Source organism: Alligator mississippiensis, chromosome 4 (genome assembly GCF_030867095.1).
Source record: "Alligator mississippiensis isolate rAllMis1 chromosome 4, rAllMis1, whole genome shotgun sequence".
NCBI classification, from domain to species: Eukaryota; Metazoa; Chordata; order Crocodylia; family Alligatoridae; genus Alligator; species Alligator mississippiensis.
In genome coordinates, this window is record NC_081827.1 from 241,170,651 (window position 1) to 241,191,545 (window position 20,895).

Below are 20,895 nucleotides of genomic sequence, written 5' to 3' on the forward strand. Positions count from 1 at the left end.
ATATTCAGGCTTAGTAAAAACTAAATTAGTATCCATAAAAACCACGATGTGATGAAAACAAAGGCTGGAAATTTCAAAAGGTCTCACACTAGGAGTCTGATGCTGGCTGTTTGCCTAATGTAGTTAAAAGAACCTAAATTTTCCTGTTGCCAGCTGATGCCTAGAGATAAATACCCGATATTGATGCCTGTTCAAACTTCTTGATAGCTAGTGAAAAGGGGTTTAAAAGGGGTTTTATATTACTAGTGGTGTTCTGCTAAAAATTCAGAAAGGCAGTTGACTTTTTAATTTAATTATCAAGTTACAACTTTCTAGTTATTTGTGTGCTTTCAGTGATAATAATGAGAAAGACTGAGTGCTGAAACACAAATGGAATACATGATAAAATATAAATTTGTTTTGATGAATGTAAGTGCTATGTTTCTCTCTTGCTATTTCATAAAGATCATTCTTTCCTTTTAGAAATACGAGATGCAGTCAGACGTGTGGCTTTCTAAACAGGTACCATATGAATAATGCCTCATAAATATAATGCATAACAGTGTGTATACTTATATTGCTAAGCTTATGCTGATTAGTAGAACATAAAAAGCCTTTTCTCTTAACAAAACTGTCAGCTGTTTTGAATCCCTATAATAGTTTAACATGTTGATTGGAAAAGTGTTTACATAAAAATTCTACATTTCAGACATGTTCATTCTTTAAATGTATTTTATTTGTTCTGCTGACTTTTCCAATAAAAAAAAAAATAGGCTTTTGTCACTTCCGTTAGCACCTGACACAAAAGCGTGGAAAGAAGAGCAGGCACATAGGCCTCCAGAGAATAACACAGCAATGCCCATACACAATAACAGCATGTAGAACCAACATGTCAGCAGGTTGTTCAACTTCCACAGGTCAACAAACTGCATAAATGAATGAAATTTATTTTATTTAAAACACGATTCAGGTTTCGTCTAGCAATTTTAAGTTATTAAAAAAATTATGATTTTTATGCTAAGCAATGCCTAACATTTCTATAGTATAAAAGTGATGTAGCCATGATGGTCCAGAAATAATGCGAGAAGCAAGGGTTTCTTAGGATGACATCTTGTACTGGACAAACTATCTGGTTGGGAAAAAATTAGACAAGCTTTAGACAGTAAGATATTCTTCCTGTGGTCTTAATCAAGTATACTAAGTTAGATGAGGAAGCAATAATAAACAGCAATAGTTAGAAGCAATAATAAACAGAAGTAAGTATACCAGTGGAACAGGTAAGGATACAATCCTCATTCAGCAAAGCACTTAAATGTGCTTACTGTATCCATAAGGATTCAACAGGATATGTATCCATGTTCCCTTAAAACCAACAGGTGTCTTTACATATGCTCCGGGGGGGGGATGCTTTAATGAGAGCAGCTGCTTCACACTGGCAGCAGAGGTGCTTTAACTAAAGCTCATTTGACGAGCTTTAGTTAAAGCACCCCACCACCATTTTGAAGCTTGGAGACTCTGAATACACAAGACGCAGAGACTGCTGGAGCATGCTAATTAGCATGCTCCAGCAGACTCAATTAACAGAGTCTCCTCCAACATACTGTAATGACAGCACATTGGAGCAGCGTCCCACATGTCTACAGGCACCCAAGGAGACTTAAAAGAGTTTTAAAATTCTTGCTGAACTGAAGTAATAAAACACATTTAGCAGGATTGCCGTTGGTAAAACATTTACCATTATATGGCTGTAAAAAAAAGTCTTTTAGTATTTCCAACTCAAGTGAAAAGAGAGACTACCAAAAAATCTCACTTGAGAGTTTTGGGTTTTTTTGAGGATGGCAGCCAAAATGTTCAGCCAGAGTTTTAGACAAGTTTCTGAACTTATAGCTAGTGAATTAAACACACGTCAGAACGGTGTCAAGTTTAGCAATCCTTGTCTGCTCTTGTTAGTGCAGTACATCGGAACAGTTACGCTGAAAGTCTAAGGACTTCTTTGTAACTTTAGTGTAATCAAGGTGAACTTGTGGATTTAAAAGACAAATATTTGGTAAAGAATTTAATGGGAGAATTCAGAAAACTGACAATTTTATATTTATAGAATGAGGAGCCAGTTTTCTCCAAAGATGGAAGCAAGTTCTTTATGACTGTCCCAGTGAAACAGGGTGGCCGGGGCGAATTCCACCATATAGCCATGTTTATTGTTCAGGTAAGTGTTTGCTTTAGTTCCTATTTTCGAGGTTTGTTTTTACTATTTTTGTAGACATATTAATATTCTTGGTGATGTCTAACGTGAGCAAAATGTGACATAGCAAAGAACTTGAGAACCTCTGCATTTAAATAGCAGAGATGGCCATTTTTCCATCATGACCACAATCCTACTGTAGGTAGATATATTTTCAGCACTACACAGTCAGACTGATGGATAGACTGGATCTCTTTAGACTGATACCAAAGATGATCATTAGAGAAGGTGCAAATTGTCATCATTCTTTCTTACTCTAAAGCTAAGCAAGGGCATTTCCTTGCTAAATCCTTCCTAGCATAATAACGAATGCTTTAGTTCTATATTGGTGTAAAAATCAAATCTACAGATGCCAGTTTTCTTTATACACTTGCATGTGCACGCACGCACACACACACACACAGACACACACACACACACGTCATGATAAAATATATAAAATGAGTATATTAATCAAACCTGCAGGTGCCAATTTTCATATCTATATATATGAAAATCGGCATCTGCAGATTTGATTCTTATACTCATTTTATATATATATTTCAAATGTAAAATCAGAATTGGGCAGGGGAATTAATTTTAATTAATACAAGAAATAAATGGGTCCTGGTTCTCATTTCTCAGTGCTACATTTTCCAGTGACTCCTACTTCCCAGGGTCATTACTTCTTTCAAGATAGAAGCTCAGAGAAAGGATAAGCTTTGCAAAATGACTTGAAGTTTGGTACAGTTAAGCTGTGATGAATTAATATATGAAATAAATTCTAGGGCTGAAAATTCTTTCGGCTTCCTTTTAAATCAAGGGACTATTAATTCAGCTGCCTCAAGTGATCTCAGTATAACACAAGAAAGATGACTGTATCCCAAACCACATGTGGGGGGAGTCCAAGTGAGTCAAAATAGCAGGCATGGTACTTATACTTGTTTGTGTCACCCCTTTATGATAATTTTAAGGTTGAACTGAGGTTTGACTGATAATCACAGTGCAAGATGCAACAGAGGAAGAACAGGAAAACCTAACTATATCTGTCGCTAACATTTTAGAATGGAGAGGCAGGAACAGGGCACCCTAGTAAATATTTGTAGAAAATGTCACAGAACAACAACAAAAATATAGTCAGTCATTTTTTCATTAACTTGAAAGTTGAATGTGTGTGTCAAACTTCTATCTTCCAATAAATCAGTGACGTATGAGAATAAGAGAATATTATTTGACTATAACAAGAAAAGGGATGATCAAAGGTTAAGCCAATATGGCATGTCAAACTATTACGGTCAAGGTACGGCACTTTCTGTAGTCAACACCCCACAAGGGAATAACGGGCATCTTTATACATGCTCCGGAGGTTGGGGAGGGCATTTTAATTCGAGAGGCTCCAATAACCACTCTAATTAAAGCACCTGCAGCATCTCATGTATCAATGTTCCCATACATCAAAATGATGGCAGGGGTGCTTTATCTAAAGCTAATCGAATGCTGTAGTTAAGGTGCCCCTGCAACCCTTTTGAAGTACAGGGATGCTGATACATGAGACGCAGAGGCTGCTGGAGGTGTGCTAATTAGCATGCTCCAGCAGACTCGATTAGTTGAGTCTGCTCTGACACACTGTAGTTACAGTGCACTGGAGCAGCCTCCCTGTATGTCTACAGGCACCCAATGTGGCTAACATCATATTCAACTACCTCTATCTTCCAAACTGAATGGCTGTTGCATTGACTGGAGAGTAGCCGTTTGCATGAATCTAGGCAGAAGCTCAAACATATGCCAAATTTAGCAAGCCCTTTTAAAGACTGTAAGTCAAGGAAGCTCTTTTTAACCTTGCTTCCCATTTTGCATTATTATGTGTTGTTAAAAATATCTGAAACAGTAGCAAAATACAGCAGAAAATTGTCCTGCAGTTCTACAATAATCTGTAAAGTGCTGGTAAAATTGACATTGAACTTGTAGATGGCTTCATTTGACTAAGGGAAACTTGAATATTCAGCAAAACTTAAATGTGCAGTAATGTATTTAAGCAAATGATTAAGTCCATTTCTACTTGGCACGTCAAAAAGCCTCACTGGAGACAATTTTCAAAGTTAAGCATATGTTTAAAATCTTAGAAGGAGTGACTCTGTATTAAATAGAATCAGAACTTTGTCTATTATTCAGCTCCAAAGCAGCAAACGCTCTTGACTCTTTGGACCAAATTCACCCTGTGTGCAAATAAATATAGCTGTGAATATAGCCTCACCTTACACCAGCAGCAAATTTGGCTCTAGTTTCCCAAGAGCTCACTTCTCATTTACATGAATAAGAAGAAAACAAATATCCCATCTAGTTATCATTATTCATCAGTAAGCAATACTCTGTATGATAACAGGGCTGATACGGGGTAATAAAGGACAGGAAATAAGTTTATATGCTGTGTTTTGCACACTGCATTAATTTGATTGTCTATTATATCTAAAGCAAACATGGAGTCATAAAAATTATATTAACCATTGTGCATAACGTCTTTTGTCACATCAGATGTTTTTCACACCTTGTGAGAGCCACAGAAGCATAACTGTTACCTCTGCAGAATTTTAAATAGGTACCTAGTACCTAGACAGTCAGATTCAACCATGAGCGTGTGGCAAACAATGCATTTCTGTATATAAAATGGCACTTAAGATCTTTCAAAAAGTTAATCTTAAGCAGAAGTGGGCACTCCAGAGACAGAAGAGTTTAAGCAGTTTTAATGCCCCGATGTAAAAATCTAATAACACAGAATTAAACTTTAATGGATCAGTTAACTACTGTTTCAATTAATCATTGGGGTTTCATTGTCCAAATTAGGCCCAACTAGTGAGAGATTATTTTCTTGCTTAGAACATCTTAAATGAGTCTTAATAAAGGCTAAGTTTTCGAAGAGATATTACGCAAAATGTCAATTACATAAGCAAATCAGGTTATGAAAAACCATCTAATTCAAAGTCCCTGGGGCACTGCTTTAAAAATATATAAAGTCTATCACAATTTATTTACTTGCTGAATGTAAAGAGCTAGACTTGTGTATTATAGTCCCAAATAGCTTCAGTAATTTATCACTGATTTAAAAGAAATTAGTCTAGAAATTGGACTGACTCATAAATGATGCATCTTCCTTGTAATTTCCTAGTTAGGCTTTTTCAAAATCTAGAATGGCTCCTATTTCCAGCCACAAAATAAGAATTTAAAGGTAGATTTAATGGTTTTGAGGGAAGAATTGCCAGCAAGCATAATAAATTATGCATTGCATCTGTAACCTTGAAAAATAGCCATATTCATTAATATTTAGCATAAACCCCAGCCTTCTGTTGGATTCTGTGATTTCAGTCCTTAAATATTTGTTCCAGTTCTGCCACTGTTGAAACCTGAGTAATAAATTCAAAGTTCTCCAGCCTCTTCCTTCCCTCCAGAGGGGAAACAGTCAGTTATCATTTATTATTAATTTGTATTTTAGTAAATTCTACAGGCTCCATTGAATATCAATGCACCACTGAAACTGGGAGTATCACTTAATAAATATATTGGTGGCACCTAATGTAATTGGACCTGAACTTACTTGGGCCCTCTGCAGGTTACAGTAATATTTTATAAGTCTTTCCTGAGTGGCCTTTTCTGTTTTCTCAGTAGTTAAGACACCGGGATTCTATTGGCTGGGCACCTCAATTCTAAAAGTTTTAAGGTCAAATAGCAAGTCTTTTCTAGCAACATACATTGATAGGCATATGTGACATGGTTACAGTTACCCTTAATGTTATTCAGCATCTTGGTGGCTGTTGATTTAAAGTTCAAGCCATGCTGGGTATTATACAAAAATACGAGGGGCTAAAGTCTTCATCTTTGGCTTCTTCTATATCCTTTTTCTACAAAGCTGCCATGGTCACCTACTGGTCACTGGATGTTTCTGACCCTCCTCTTTCCCAAAGTCTTAGGGGATGTGAGTTGCAGTTAAGAGCCTGGATCTCTAGTGACTAAAGGCTTCAGTTCTGGGTGACCCCCCGGTCCCTTCTTTGTGTGGGTCAGTGTGATGGGATTTGAACTTTTGTGGCTCTCAGGTGCATAGCATAAAGGTCATAAAATAACCGTTAGGTTTTCTATTTTAACACAAGTCCAAGACTCATCCCAATAATGGAGATAACACTTTGAAATCTGCCCATCTCCTAGGATTATGGTGGTGTTGATGTTATTGTTATTTGTTTGTATTTCATTTAATATCTCTAGAGACCTAGATTAAGGCAGGACCCATTGTGCTTGGCACTGTACAAACATAGTTAATTCTCAGGGGTACCCAGCTAGTAGTTGTGCAACACGTTGAACACACTGCTCCTAACTACCCAAGGGAGTGTTCATGTGAAACTCCACTTGCTCCCAGTCCACAAACAACTAATGCCAAAAAATATAAATGTAGGTGTTTGAGCAGTGTTGACCGCCTTCCAGTGAGCACACCTGGGATTGACAGCCTAACAATGGCCTGGGACACGTGTTTAGCAATAGTTTTATTACAAATTTTCAGCATTTGAGATACACAGAGTTTGTTTTCATAGTCCTTCTCCCTAACATGGCTGGAGGTAGGGTACACGCACCCAGGGCATCAAGCTAAGTCCTTTCTGTGCCATTTCAATATGGGATTTTCTTTTTATTTACATCATTACCACCTTCTGATCGGATCGTCAACTGTTGGAAATGGCTGTAATTTACCCCAGCTGGGGATCTGGCTGTTGATTCTTCAGCTACACTTTGGTCCTTCTGCCCCTCTATTGATGTTTTAACCCCAATTATTTGTTTGAAGATTTTTATTCAACATAGTGTCATTTTTCTGAATGCCGTATGGGAGCTAAAAACAACAACTTTGCTTGTAAACTCACAGCAAGTTTAAAAATAATATTGAGGTGAAATGTAGACCTCTGTTGTCTGTGTTTCCTATGGGTAATTAGGGGAAAAAAAATGCAGTGGAAATTATCGTGATTTTACTACCTTTAAAATGCTGAGCCATTGAGAGAAATCCATGCCTTTCGATGCATGGGGTTTTGTGATTTAAATGAGTTATGGTGTACATTAAAAGATTAAAATGCTGTAATCAGTAATGGCATGTATGGACAATCCTGTTAGGCAAAGAAAAACGTAAGTAGTAAGATGAAAGTCAATACTTTCCATCTCTCTCCAGGCTAAAAGTGAACAAATCAGTGTGAGACACCTGACATCAGGAAACTGGGAAGTTATCAGAATCCTGGCATATGATGAAAATACTCAAAAGATGTAAGCATGCTTTTTCTTTGTCTGTTCGGGGGAAAAATCTGTGAGTTACCAATATGGAGCCCATCTCCCTGGCAGTAACGTTTCTCAAACTAAGTAACAACATTTCTTTCATTTGCAAGCGCTGCCATAAGCTATAGAGTACAAAGTACAGTTTCAGACATTTGATCTACCAATATACTGCAACTATCTTCCTCAGATAAAGAAATGGGATATGCTTTGACTTCTGTTGGATGGCTGTGTTGTTTAAATAAAAGGAATTAATCCACAGCATAGAGAATGATGACTGTTTCGCCGTGTTTTTTTTTTCCGGGAGTCCAGAAAAGTCAGAAAAAGTTATTAGACATGGTGGAAGTCAGAGCTTTGGGTTCTCGGGGATTTTCTCCAACCTTTTCTTTCATTTCTGTTTGTGGGGTTTCAACCCGCTGAGCTTCACTTTGAGGTTCAGATTCAAACAACTATAAACATCTCCATCAGAGAAAAGAAAGAAAGCTTAGCAAAGCAAGCATGTTTCATCCAGTCCCATCGTGAAGCTTTGCCACAGTCAAGTCAGGAACAAAATGAAGGTTTTTAAATGGAAATGAAGTGTCTTCTTGAATGGTAATGCCTGGGCAAACCCCTAGTAAAGGGGTACAAGACTCTAGTGAAGGGTTCCAGTTCATTATAGAGGGCTTTGATAAGGCCTTCCCTATGTCTGTATGAAGCAGAAATATATTAGGTATGTCAAACTATGATGTCATGTGTAACTCTGTTGAAGTCAATGGATTTTCAGCTAGGATAGTGCTTTTATGAGCTTAGTCTCTTAGGCTCCTACATCCAGTCTTACTGGCTGAAGGGAACGGGAGATGCACTCATTGATAAATCCTATCATGGCTTTGGAAAAAGCATATTCCAGAGAAGCTGTAGCCACATGCTATAAATAGATGCTAGAGGAGAAATGGAGAGAGGGATGGACCTGCAGGGCAGGCACTGGCATGCCACACAGGCTAGGGACAGAAATTACAAATCAGCCAGTATAAGTGATCAGAAATCAGTTCAAATCTATAGCACAACAGAAGTCCAGTGCAAATAAACTGTAATATCAGACTTAACTGATTTAGGTTAAATCAGTGTATTGAACTTCAGTCCCAGATCCCCTCCAGATTCAAGTTAACTCACAGTCCCCCAGCATCCCAAGGTGCTTTGCACCTCCCCTGCAAACTTCCCTTTGGCCCATGCTGTCTGCTCCAGATCAGCAGTAAGGCATGCTCTAGCAACCCCCCGCTTCTGGCCTGGGCCACTTCCTGGCCATTTCTGGAATCAAAAGTGAATGTCTGTTCACTTACTTATTGATTCAATAGTCTACACAGTTAATCTAACCTACAAAGATTGGATCGATTCACCTGGGTCTTTTTGAATGTGTACTTAGCCACAGTGTGAAGTGATGGAGTTGCTGGTAGGGAATTATTAAAGGCCCCTTCTCCACCTGTATGTTTTGCTGCCTTGGAGGGTCTAATTTTGGGTACCCACGCAGTGGGTGCATGTATACGTTCATTAAATGCACAGTAGTTACTGCACATTTAGTTTAGTACTTGCTTAATGAAGTACTAACTAAATGCTCAGTAACTACAGTTACTGCCCAGTAGCTCCAGTGAACGTTTTTTTTTGTGACTCTTACTGTGCAGTAGCCTAATGCTTCTGCGCAGTACCATTTTAGCACAATTTTTGCCTGGCATGCTTTTGAACAGTGTTGTTAGGCTATTGTGCATTAAGCGTCTCATGTAGACATGCCCAGTGAGTGTGCAGAGAACTCCTGGGGTAGAGACAGCTGTAAAAACTGCATTGATATTGAATTATACCAATATATGCTGACAGTGTCATTGCTATGTCTGCATGCTCCTGTAGTGATCAAATATAGAAAACGGTTGCATTTTTAACCATCTTTCATTCAGTTAACATTTTCATGACCTAGCTAACTTTATTACTCCTGGATCATGTAGACACAACTTTTAAGAGCTGATGCACCAGCTTCTCTTTCACTTTTAAGTGGATAAAAGTGCTATTACTCCACAGTCACAGGGTCCTTGCAACAGGCTCTCACAGACACTGCCTGACCTTAATACTCTGCCCACTGTATTAGCTGCCACCTCCATACCTGTAGAGTACAGGCAGCCAAATTAAGGCTGTCCCCAGCTAAAATAGGAGGTGAAAGAAGAAATTTGGGTAGCCTACCATGCTGATCAATATGATTACTCTCTCCTGGTATTGTCCTCATCTATCTGTTGTCTCTTGTCTTACACTTAGATTGTAAACTACATTGAATAAGGACCATTTTTTGCTCTGTGTTTGTACAGATCCTTGTATGGTGCAGTCCTGGTTCATGACTAAGTCTCTTAAACACTGCAAGGATACAAATAATAATAGTAACTGTAACACAATGTGTCCCAAAAAATTTTATTAATATATAATCATATTTCCTTACACCAGGGAGTTTTTGGCTTAGGCTTCAAATGGACTTTTTGTATTGTTCAATTACTTGTAGCTCTAAATGTTATGCAGATTAGAAAGATTTCAAAGTGAGCTCAATTCTATTTTCTTTTTTGGGGGGACAGTTATTTTTTAAGCACTGAAGATTCCCCAAGAGGAAGACAACTACACAGGTAAGAAAGGCACAAAAGTCAAGTACTGGGTGCTTAAGGAGAAAATTGTGTGGACAGCTTGGGTAGTTGTGTACATTGGTCAACATGGGCACAATGTGGGTGTGAAAAGCTGTCATGTGACGTCGCCCAGGATATTTCAGAACTCCACATTCTGATTTATAAATTCATGGAAATGTGAATATTTTTTTTACCTTTTTATCTTTCATTAATCAACCATGACATTTACAAAGCAATTCAAATTTAAATTTAGAAGTTCAAAACACAAATTGTAAAGACTTGCTGTATGTGCTACACAAAGCTTTTTTGGTATCGCTAATATTTACTAAGGCCTTAGTTCTGCAGCTTCAAATTGGTGGACAGATTGTCTCAACCATGCGAAACCCCCAATGCTGAAAGCTAAAATTAATGAGGCCCTTATTCTCATTAATTTCTCTCTCCTATTCTCACCCACAGGCATCTTTATTAATTAAGGCCCCAATCCTTCAAGCTGCTTTGGCTTGAAGCTTACAGGGTTAGAGGCTAATGGAGTAAATGAAAACATTTCACATGGGGTGAAAAATTGACAAAGGAGTACACTATCTCCTTCAACCAGATAGAATGAAGATCAAAAGAATCTTCCCCATACTTTATAAGCCAGGGCAGTCGAGGTGGCAGTCCATGGACTGCGTGTGGCACACAAGGGGTTAAGTTTTGACCCCCTAGGCTGCTAGTCAGCTGTTGCTCCCAGATGTAACAGAAGCTGGGGGCTCTGGGCTCCCCCTTCCTTCTCCAACTGCAGCTTCCTACCACTGCCCTCTGCCCCTGCCCCAGGAGACAGTGTAGTGCAGTGTGGGGGGTGGGGGGCAGTCTCAGTTCTTGGCCACACAAACACGAAGTGCAGTGGGAGGGGAGGGTTGTGTCTCTCTCCCGTGTGGTCTGTGTGGCATGTGGCTCCTGGCCACTCGGAAGTTGAACAGCTCTGTTATAGGCCAGTAATCTCACTTTGTGACTTTCACTACTTGTAGTAAAACTCTCCTGATACTTGCAACCATTCTTCCCCAGTGTCTCAACAGTTGGATTATTGAATCGCCAGTGCCTCTCATGCAACTTTATGAAAGATCAATGCACCTACTTCAGTGCAAAGTTCAGCCCTCTGAACAGGCATTTTTTACTACATTGTAAAGGTAAAGTTTAAAAGACCATTTGCAATAAGTCACTTTAGCTTAGTGTTGCCTGTGCATATATCATCCATTTTCTGCTCCATTGGGAGGTAGCTTAAGCCCCAGTCTAGCTCAGTAGTGGGTCCCTGAAGACACAGAAGAGCCTTCTGCAGAGTTCATTGATAGGTTAGAGCTTAAGATCAGCTGTGTAAAAATGTGTAATAAATAGCTCTTCCAGTCTTGGTCCCTTAAAATGCTTTCTGTCCTATTGGAGGGGGTGGAGCTCTTTTTTTTCATCCTTTCAGGGACTCCTTTATGGAATTTTAAAAGCAACAGTGTTGTAATTCACAAGAATAGCTATTTGCATAAATAATGCATTATGTATAGGTGTGGGGGCTCATCCTGTGCAATTAATACTAAATCAAAACTGAAGTCTTGGTTTACATAAACATGAAGCATTAATATGCCTGTGTGTGTAGATGGGCATATATTTACCAAAATCAAGCATGGTTCAACCCATGTAAACAGACAGAGCTTCATTTTACCAACAGAATTAGAATGAACTGCATTCATTTCTTCAAATTATTAGTTGCATTATAGTATTATAATAAGTTGTATTTTGGGATTAGGGCATGTCTACTTTGTATTCCTGCTGTTCCCAGGGAGAAGTGCTTTCTCGCATGATCTGTTCACTTATTCCTGCTTCACTGCCAAATTTCCAGATTTCATGTCTGGGGCAGAATGTGGCCAAATTAACCTCTCCCTGGGAAAGGACCCCCTCCCCCACCCGAAGACATGATGGAGACATACTCTAAAGTGACTAAGGTCAAATTTCAGGACCTTAGAACTAGGCAGTATACAAATAGAGAATAAGACTTGTGAATGTTAGGGATGGAAAGGAAAAAATTCAAATAGCAATAAGAGTCCGTATCCATATAATGACAGCTAAGTCCTGAAAAGGAAAGCAGACTGGGGCCTAAGTTTTTAGTAACAGGATTTTAGTGGTCTCCAAGCAGCTGATAGAAATGGTAGAATATAATCAACTAAACAACATGTCTGAAGAGTCATTCCTTTGCATGTATGTCTCCCACCTCTTTCCAAAAGTTCATGTTTTTCAAGAATTGTTCTGGATGAACAGTGAGCATTTTAGGAATATTTCCTATGTTATGTTTTTGTACTTTTTCTCTTCTGCAAATATCAGGACCAGGTGTTCCGGTTGTGAGTGTGCACAGTACGAATAACCCTGAAAGTGAGTACGCACCATTCCACTGGATTTCTTATTGCTGTCTCTCATTTTTACAAGTGAAAGGAAAAAAAATTCAGTTCATTTCTACAGACCTATCTTAATTATATTCTAGCAACAAACATGGCTGTAAGTGATAAGAAGAGAAAGAAATTAATCAAGTGACTAGATGTTTGCCAGGATTTCTCAGATACATGTTATACTAGATGCATAGCTTTCATTTTCTATTTACACTGGAGTTAATTAGGTGGCAGGTTCTTCTTCACCTCTTCACTCACTATATAAATTATACTTTTATTATGATATGCCTTCTGATTTTTTTTTTAATGTATTTTTAAAGTTCCAATACAATTATCTTGGAGTAAGGTACAGATCTCTGAGTGCTACTCATCAAATTTGACCTACAGATAATAAGCCAAGTCCTGCTTTGCTTACACTTGTTCGAATTCAGAATGATTCCTATGGCACTTTCAATGGGAGATCCAAAAATAGAGCCCTTGTGAGAGCATGCTCAGTACCTCTGTATTTCAAGTTTTACTTATTAAGATGTATATGATGAGGCATATCTTCCATTGTTCCATCTTCACTTCTAGCCAAGTTGTCTCTACCAACAGTCATAAACTCAAAGGACATGGCTTTATCAGAATATCTCTCATATAGCGAAACCTTCTGCTGATGTAGGGCTCCAAATCAGTCAGCCTGGAAAGATCATGGAGCAGGTTTTGAAAGAATCCATTGTGAAGCACTTAGAGGAGAACAAGGTGATCAAGAACAGTCAGCGTGGATTCACCAAGAGCAAGTCATGCATGACCAACCTGATTTCCTTCTATGACAAAGTGACAGGCTCTGTGGATGAGGGGAGAGCAGTGGATGTGGCATACCTTGCCTTTAGAAAGGCTTTGACACTGTCTCCCACAACACCCTCATTAGTAGCCTAAAGAAATATAGAGTAGATGAAAGCCTAAGAAATATAGACTAGATGTAAGGTAGAGACGTAACTGGTTGGATCATCATACTCAGCAAGTAGACCTCAATGGCTCAATGTCTAGCTGGGAGGAGGTATCAAGTGGGGTCCCCCAGGGGTTTGTCCTGGGTCCCGTATTGTTCAGCATCTTCATTAATAATTTCTATGATGGGATTAAGTGCATGCTTAGTGAATTTGCAGGTGACACAAAGATGGGTAGAATTGTAGACACACCAGATGGTAGCACTCATATCCTGAATGATCTGGATAGACTGGGAAATAAGTCCACAATCAACCAAATGAGATTCTACAAGGACAAGTGCAAAAGTTTTCACTTAGGACAGAATAACTGCTTGCAGAAATATAGACTGAAGAATGAATGGCTTGGCTGCAATACTGTGGTTAAGAACTTGGGGATTATAGTGGACTATAAACTGAATGTGAGCCAACGGTGTGCCATTGTTGTAAAAAAAGCCAGCAGCATCCTGGGTTGTATTAACAGGAGTGTCACTTGCAAATCAAGGGAAGTGATTCTTCCCCTCTATTAAGCTCAGGTGAACAATATTCTGGTGTGTCCAGTTTTGGGCCCCGCATTTCCAGAAATATGTGGACATTTTGGAAAAGAGTCCAGCGCAGGGCAAAAAAAATGACTAGGGGCCTTGGAGGCAAGTCTTATGAGGAAAGGGTGAAAGAAGTAGCATTATTTAGAAAAGACTAGGGGACAGAGGTTTGATAACAGTCTTCAGGTACTTGAAGGGTGGTTATAGAGAGGAGGGAGATTTGCTTTTGTCTGTGGCTGTAAGGGACAGGACTAAGAGGAGCAATGGCCTCAAGCTTCAGCAGGGGAAATTAAGGATCTAGATTAGGAGGAACTTTTTGACTCTGAGGGTGGTCGGGCATTGCAACAGGCTACCTAGAGAAATTGTGGATTCTCCATGCTTGGAAACCGTTAGACCCTGACTCCATGTGGTGCCCAGTAACTAGGGAGATGACGATCCAATTGCCCATGGATCCTGTTACTCATTAGTCAGAGCAAGCAGGGAGCAAACACCAGCACACATTGCTCACAACAGCTTCATTCAGAAGGGAGACAGCTTCGGGCAAGCTCCCTCAGACACAGCCCATGAAACCAGGGAAGCAGCAGTGAACATTAGTTCTTTCCACATTTTATACACCTTGGCTCATACTTATTAACATCCACCCCGCCTATGTCCCTCCTTCAGTTCCACTCGTTTCTCCTTCCATCTCAAGCTTTGCCTCTGTTTACTGTTTGCTTCATTAGCATGGAATTGCCTATGCATTTCATTCATTTCCATGCCTCTTTGCTAAGAGTGCATGCCTAAGACTTTGACCCCATCTTCTCCCAGTCAACTGTGGTTTCTTGCTGGTTCTTTCTTGTTTCTTGCTGACTTCAGCATCATCTCCAAGGTCCTGCTTCTGCTTATCTCCTAACAATAGCCATGGGTCTGTATCCTGTTCTTACACAACACATCATGCACTTTGCACCCTATTCTTTTGTTAGGAAACCGCTTGCTTAAGCATTTGTAAAGTTACTTACTTTCAATATATCTTCCTGCCTTGTGACCAGCAGCTTTTGTTGAGACTCAGGAAAAAGCCTTTTTTCAGCTGGACACCCAGTGCGCCCCAAGATCCAAATATCGTTATCCTAACAGAAACTTTCAAAAGCAGGTTCGACAGACACTTGACTGGGATGGCATAGTCAGAGGTGATCCTGCCTTGGGCAGGGGGCTGGACTAGAAGACCCTGTGAGGTTCCTTCCTGCCCTACTTGCCTATGATTCTGAGATCCTACAACATCCACCCTATCCACCCTCAGTACTGGTCAGCATACACGTGTGGGCTAAGTGTAGCAGGATATCCCACCAATTCGGTAATTTCCTGCTCTGCAAGGCAATGGCCAACTGCCATTACTTCAATCTATCTTTAAACTGCCTTTACTTATGTGGGAGGTCAGGGGTAGTGCATATTGTCCTCAGGAACATAGAGTTCAAAGCCCATTTTCCTTAGGGCTTGTGCTTGGCCCCTCTGCTGCAGAAGATCTTGTTACACATCTAAAAATGTCTTACTGGCAAAACTTCCAAATACAATATCTGCAGCACCTTGATAGCCTTTAAAAAATGAAGTAGACTAGTATAATCAGCATCTGCCCCTTGTCCTTCATATTTTTAATATAGCTCTTTTCAGTAGTTGCAAAACTCACTAGTGCAGAAAACCAAAAGGTGGAGTTTTATCTAATGTGATCTAAAGGCCAGGTATTGTTCAGTGGAAATTAATTAACTTTATTGGTTTTACCCAGTGTTTCTGAGCGTAGAAATTGGCTCAGTATTATTTGTATCTAAAATTCCCATTTGTGACAAACCAGAGTATAAATGTTAGAAGGATTTATGTAGGGCATTTTGGAAGGGAGACAAGGCAGTATATCTAGAGAGAGATTGTGTACTAATAACAACAACAAAAAGAAAACAGTAATGAGAATTATGATTTATCCGTAATTTTTCAGTGCAGGATTATATAATCCCCTTCAAATAATACAACAGTGAGAACATGATTAAAGATTACTTCAATTTTTGTATCCTAAAACTATAATTATAGAACATTTTGATCGACTGCCTGAATTAGCATTCTAATAGCCGTGTGTAGACGAAACGAGAGGCGTGTGCGCATGACACTTTAAAGCGGACTAAATGCTTTTGCACCACTTTAATGGTGTCAATGTTTGCATGCCTCGGTGGCATATGGTGCATTAATTCCAGTCACTGTAGGAAATTCAGTGGTGTAATACACCTTAAATGACTTGGGATGCTGCAAACTAAAACTTCTCTGAGGAGTTTTAGTTTGCTGCACCTACAGCCATGGAGTGAAGCACCAGGCTCTGTACAGCTCCACGGCTCTGCAGGCAGCCCATGCAGGCAGCCTGGCAGCAGCCTGGGAAGGCAGGCTCCGCCCAAGCAAAGCAGGGAGCCAGATCTTTTTTTTCCCCTGGAGCCTGCCTGCCTGCCTGAGCTGCGTGGGGGCCCGGTGCTTCCCTCCATGGCTGCAGTGCCCCCCCGGTGCCTGCAGGTGGGTGCCACTTGTGGGGGGCTGCCACTGCTGCAGAGGGAAGCACAAGCCCCCGCACACCCCAGGGACCACTTTGCCCAAAACTCACCCTCCCCTCCTCACCTGAGAGGCAGGTAAATCAGCGGGGTGTGTGCATGACATGGGGGTGTAATCAGCCCTAAATTAAAGAAGTGTTTTTTAAAATCCACCGCTTCAATTTAGGGCCCCTGTTTTGTCTACACCTGCCCCTATAGTTAGATTATCATTTCCTGTCCTAAATGAGGATATATGATTTTAAAAATCCACATTAAATTAGGTTGGGAAAGAAGAAGAAGAGCAAGCAATCTTTTACCCAAGTGCAAAAGGATTGCTTCAAAACTCGTTGCAGTTTTATCCAAGTTGTGTTCTTGCACCATGCTGAATGGTGTAAGAGAGAAAGCGGGTAGTGAAGTGGCCTTATGTAAAAGTGTCTTGGGTACTACTCCCTTACTGAACAAATGTCTGTAAAATGTCTGAGAGAGTGGTGAAAGGAACAGGCTCCTTACATCTGGTCCTAAAAGTTACACCATGTACTCTCCCAGGTCCCTTTCCCGATTCCTTTTATGAAGTATCCATTTTGGAAAGTCTTTTGATCATGGGCTTTGGAGCCCTAAAATATTCCTCAAAAAATCAGTCTGTCCTGAATAACCATCAGCTCCCAGTATGTTTCCTAAACACTAGCAGGGGGCCAGACTTGATAATCTTATAGGTCCCTTCTGGTCCTTCTTTCTATGATTCTAGTTAGTAACTGCATTGATCTGGATGCTACAGTAGGCAGAGGAGAGACTGTGTATCTCTCTTTCTGCTTAGCACACCTATGCACCATAAGGAAATGTGTTTAATATTTAGTGAAAACAGAGGCTGCTGAAGCCAGAACACACAATAGATGCATCTTTTGAATTAAGCGGGTTGCTTGTTTTTTTTAATGGCAAAGTTGTCTCCTTGTAAAACGTATTGAAAGAAGGAACTCATTAATAGTTTTAACATCACGAGTATTTCTCTTGTCCTTATTTTTTTGTTGGTATATTACTTTATGTCTTGTACAATAATTTATTGTACGTTCTATTCTGCTTTCTCTTGTTGTTTTCTACAGATTTTCACATATTGGAAAGTAACGTTGTGTTGAATGAAGCTACTTTAAAAAAAAAAAATTTCCGGAGAGAAATTAAAATGCTTCACATTGAGGACTACGGTAAATTTAGCAAAATGTTATTTTCACACACCCCAACTTTCTGCAACTATTACTATTTTTCATCTGTGTAACTACCAGCCTTTAATGTTTTGCTCTTTTCTTAAAAGAACTTCCTTTACAGTTGTCACTTCCAAAGGATTTCACAGATCGAAACCAGTATGCTCTTCTGTTGCTAATGTGAGTATCCAGGATCATTACAAACAATAATTAAAGTAGGGAAATGGGGATATTTAGAAAGTGTTCAGATCTCTTTCTTTTGTGAGTGTAAATCTGTATTGATGTTTGTGTAGGTGTAAGGAAAAATATTCCTTTTTTTACAGCCAAGTTCTTGTGATGGTAAATCAAAAGTGTGTCCTGGGAAGATGCTATTTTATGTGTTTTGTAGTAAAGAAAACTTGTGAACTTATGTGGATTAACACGCATCAAGTTATGTATCCATGAAGGTGCAAGGATTCAACTGGTGTAACTGGTAGTAGTTTTCCTGTCTTTCATGGAGCCAAACGGATTTACACCTTCACTGAGAACCTGATGTGTGGTCTTCTCTTAAGTCACTGATAACAGATATAATTTGTTAGCAGTGCCAGGACTCCTAGTGCAGATCGGCAGTTTGGAGTAGGTGAGAGGTGTACTATTTGAACAGCAGTGGCTGGGGATATTATGGGTATGTTACAAAGTCCTTGGACATTAGTAGAAAGTCTTTGTAGGAAGAAGGTATTCAATGGCAGCCTGTGCTATGTTTGTAGGTAGCAACCTAGCTTGTGTTTCTTTCAAAACCAACCTTCTTAATTTGCTTCTAGAGAAGATGTTTGGGGTGGAGAAAAGAAATCATCATCTTCCCTCCAAAGTGATTAGATGAGTCTAATGTGTTCAATACTTCCCCCAACTTGTTTTACTGGGTTTTTTTCTCAGGGACTGATGGCTGCCTGATGGACTAGGGAAGAAGTTTCTTGTATATGCAATCCTCTCCTTTCATATATTTAGTTTCAGGCAGCTGTGATTCAGCCCTGGATATATAATTAGCCATATTTAATTATTTCAGTCATTGGTAATTCCTGACATATATTACTGGTAAAAAGCAGCCCTGTTAGGAAAAAGTCTGCCTTAAGGGCTTACTGTAAGAGTTGAGAAGTTGGGGGATATCTTTTTTCCCACTGGTGCCCCTAGACTGGATTTGAAATTCTTAACAAACATGGGAGTGTATTTATACTGCTTGCATTATGCCATTGAACCCTTTTAGCCTTCGGGTAGATATCCCATCAGCACTTTGTGCATAGAATTAATAGTGTGAATCTTATTAACAGGAATGGAGGGGAGGAAATCAATACTCCTTTACAGCTATGGTTCCTATTCACATGGTTGAAAATGTAACCCCCAATGGGATTTTAAATTATGTGACTGGATGAAATGTGCTTCCTTTTAATTGTAATGACCAAAGTTACTCACAATTATACTCATAAGACCAAATTTTCTTCTAAATAAGCTCTCCAGAATTGTTATACTTGATCATCCAGTTTGGTTCTTAGGTGTTGCTTTGTAAACAGGCAATAAAAAAAATCCTGATTTGGCAGCTAAATTTGTGGTGCAAGTGCCTATATTGGAAACCTGGAACTACGTTTAAACTGAACTAATGACTGAATCTCTAACTTCAGTGGTTTTTACAGATATTTTGTCTTATGAGAAGAGGGAGAGAAGAGTGTTTGGTAGTGCACATTATGAAGCATATTTAGATCATAGGGAGTGGTGAAGGATCAACAGACTCCATAATTTCAAGGCCAGTGAAATTTTAACATAGTTACAAAAAAAAAACAACATTTTTTTTTCTTTTCCTGAAAATCAGGGAACTTAGGGAGATGTTTCTAATTTAGAAAGCGTCTTTCAAGAAGAGTTGACTATATAAGTATTCTTCAACATATATTTAATTCTCTGTGAAATCATACAGTAAGCCAGAAGGCAGCAAAGGAAGGATATATTGCACAAAAGAGGAACACAAAAGAGAAGGTCCTTCCATGACTGGGCCTCCTTTACATATATGAAAACAGAGCTCGGGAGAATTTTAAAGTGTTTCTTCTGCAGAAGTTCAGTTTGCCCAGGGTGATACTAAGGCAGTATTTGAGTTCTGGCCTTGTCAAGGTTAGAGATCTATGTAAGTCCCAGTGAGCAGGCTGTCAACAATGCCTTAATGCTACCAAATAATTATGCCTGGAAAGCCATTATGTTGTAGTGTTTGCAAGTGGGAAGGAAAATGCCACATTGACAAATACAAATTGGAGTCTCTCTGGCTTCATAATACTGAATTTCTGCTTCTTTTCAGCTTAATCCCCTCCTTTTGCTGTGCTGAATTCTCAGCATTCTGTTAACAGGAGATATATTTAGAAATCCCTGCACATGGTAATGAAAAGTCAATACTGGCAGTCTGACATGAGACCTGCTCTAGCTCACTTAATGTTGCTCATCTTCCCATCCCCCTAAAAAAGGAAAAACAATATTCCACAGCTCATCTTGATAGAAACTCTGAATTTAGTTCACCAAATCCCTTCTTATTGTTTCAGATGAGCCAGAGTGGGGCCTGGGGATTTGGAAATCCCACTGGAGTTGGTGTGGTTCTGTCTGTGGGACAGTTGCCACACTGGGCACATCTACATGAAACGCTGATTTGCAGACTAATTTGCTGTGCAGTAAAGTGTTACTGCCTGCACATGTGCAGCAATTAGGGTGCAGTGGACTAATTTACTGTGCTGCTGGATAGTCCTATCAGATACAAGTGTTATCCAGCAGCATGTGCAACAGCATGTGTAAACAGTGATGTTGGGATTAGTTTACTTTGACCCAAATTGAGCCAGAATATAGTTGTATAAATTGCATGTGTAGATGTGTCCACAGGTTGCATCCAGACAAGCATGGGCGTGCGGTATTTGGCACTGAAGGCCCATCTGTGGCATCACACATGCAGCATAGGGAGGTTTTTTGACCCTGGGAAATCGTGGGGTCAAAAAACCCAAGCAAAAAAAAAAAGCAAGGTGGCACATGTGGCAGCAGTGCACATAGCTTGGCTGGCTGAAGCCATGCTCGGGCTGTTGGCCAGGCTCCCAGCTGTACGAACACCACAGCTATAGCCCCAGGAGGCTCCCAGGACCCCA

The 20,895-nt window shown here is 39.7% G+C and overlaps 1 protein-coding gene across 2 annotated transcripts in view; it reads left to right on the plus strand.

Moving 5' to 3' along the window:
- The window catches only part of DPP10 (dipeptidyl peptidase like 10), a 480,529-nt gene that overhangs the window by 430,343 nt on the left and 29,291 nt on the right, over positions 1–20,895 (plus strand). For both annotated transcript variants that reach the window (XM_019480614.2, XM_059727434.1), the window contains exons 12-19: positions 463–501; positions 2,078–2,185; positions 7,395–7,486; positions 10,075–10,122; positions 11,164–11,285; positions 12,463–12,510; positions 17,660–17,758; positions 17,866–17,935. In XM_019480614.2, the coding sequence (XP_019336159.1) occupies positions 463–501; positions 2,078–2,185; positions 7,395–7,486; positions 10,075–10,122; positions 11,164–11,285; positions 12,463–12,510; positions 17,660–17,758; positions 17,866–17,935 (626 nt within the window). The remainder of the gene's footprint in view (positions 1–462; positions 502–2,077; positions 2,186–7,394; positions 7,487–10,074; positions 10,123–11,163; positions 11,286–12,462; positions 12,511–17,659; positions 17,759–17,865; positions 17,936–20,895) is intronic.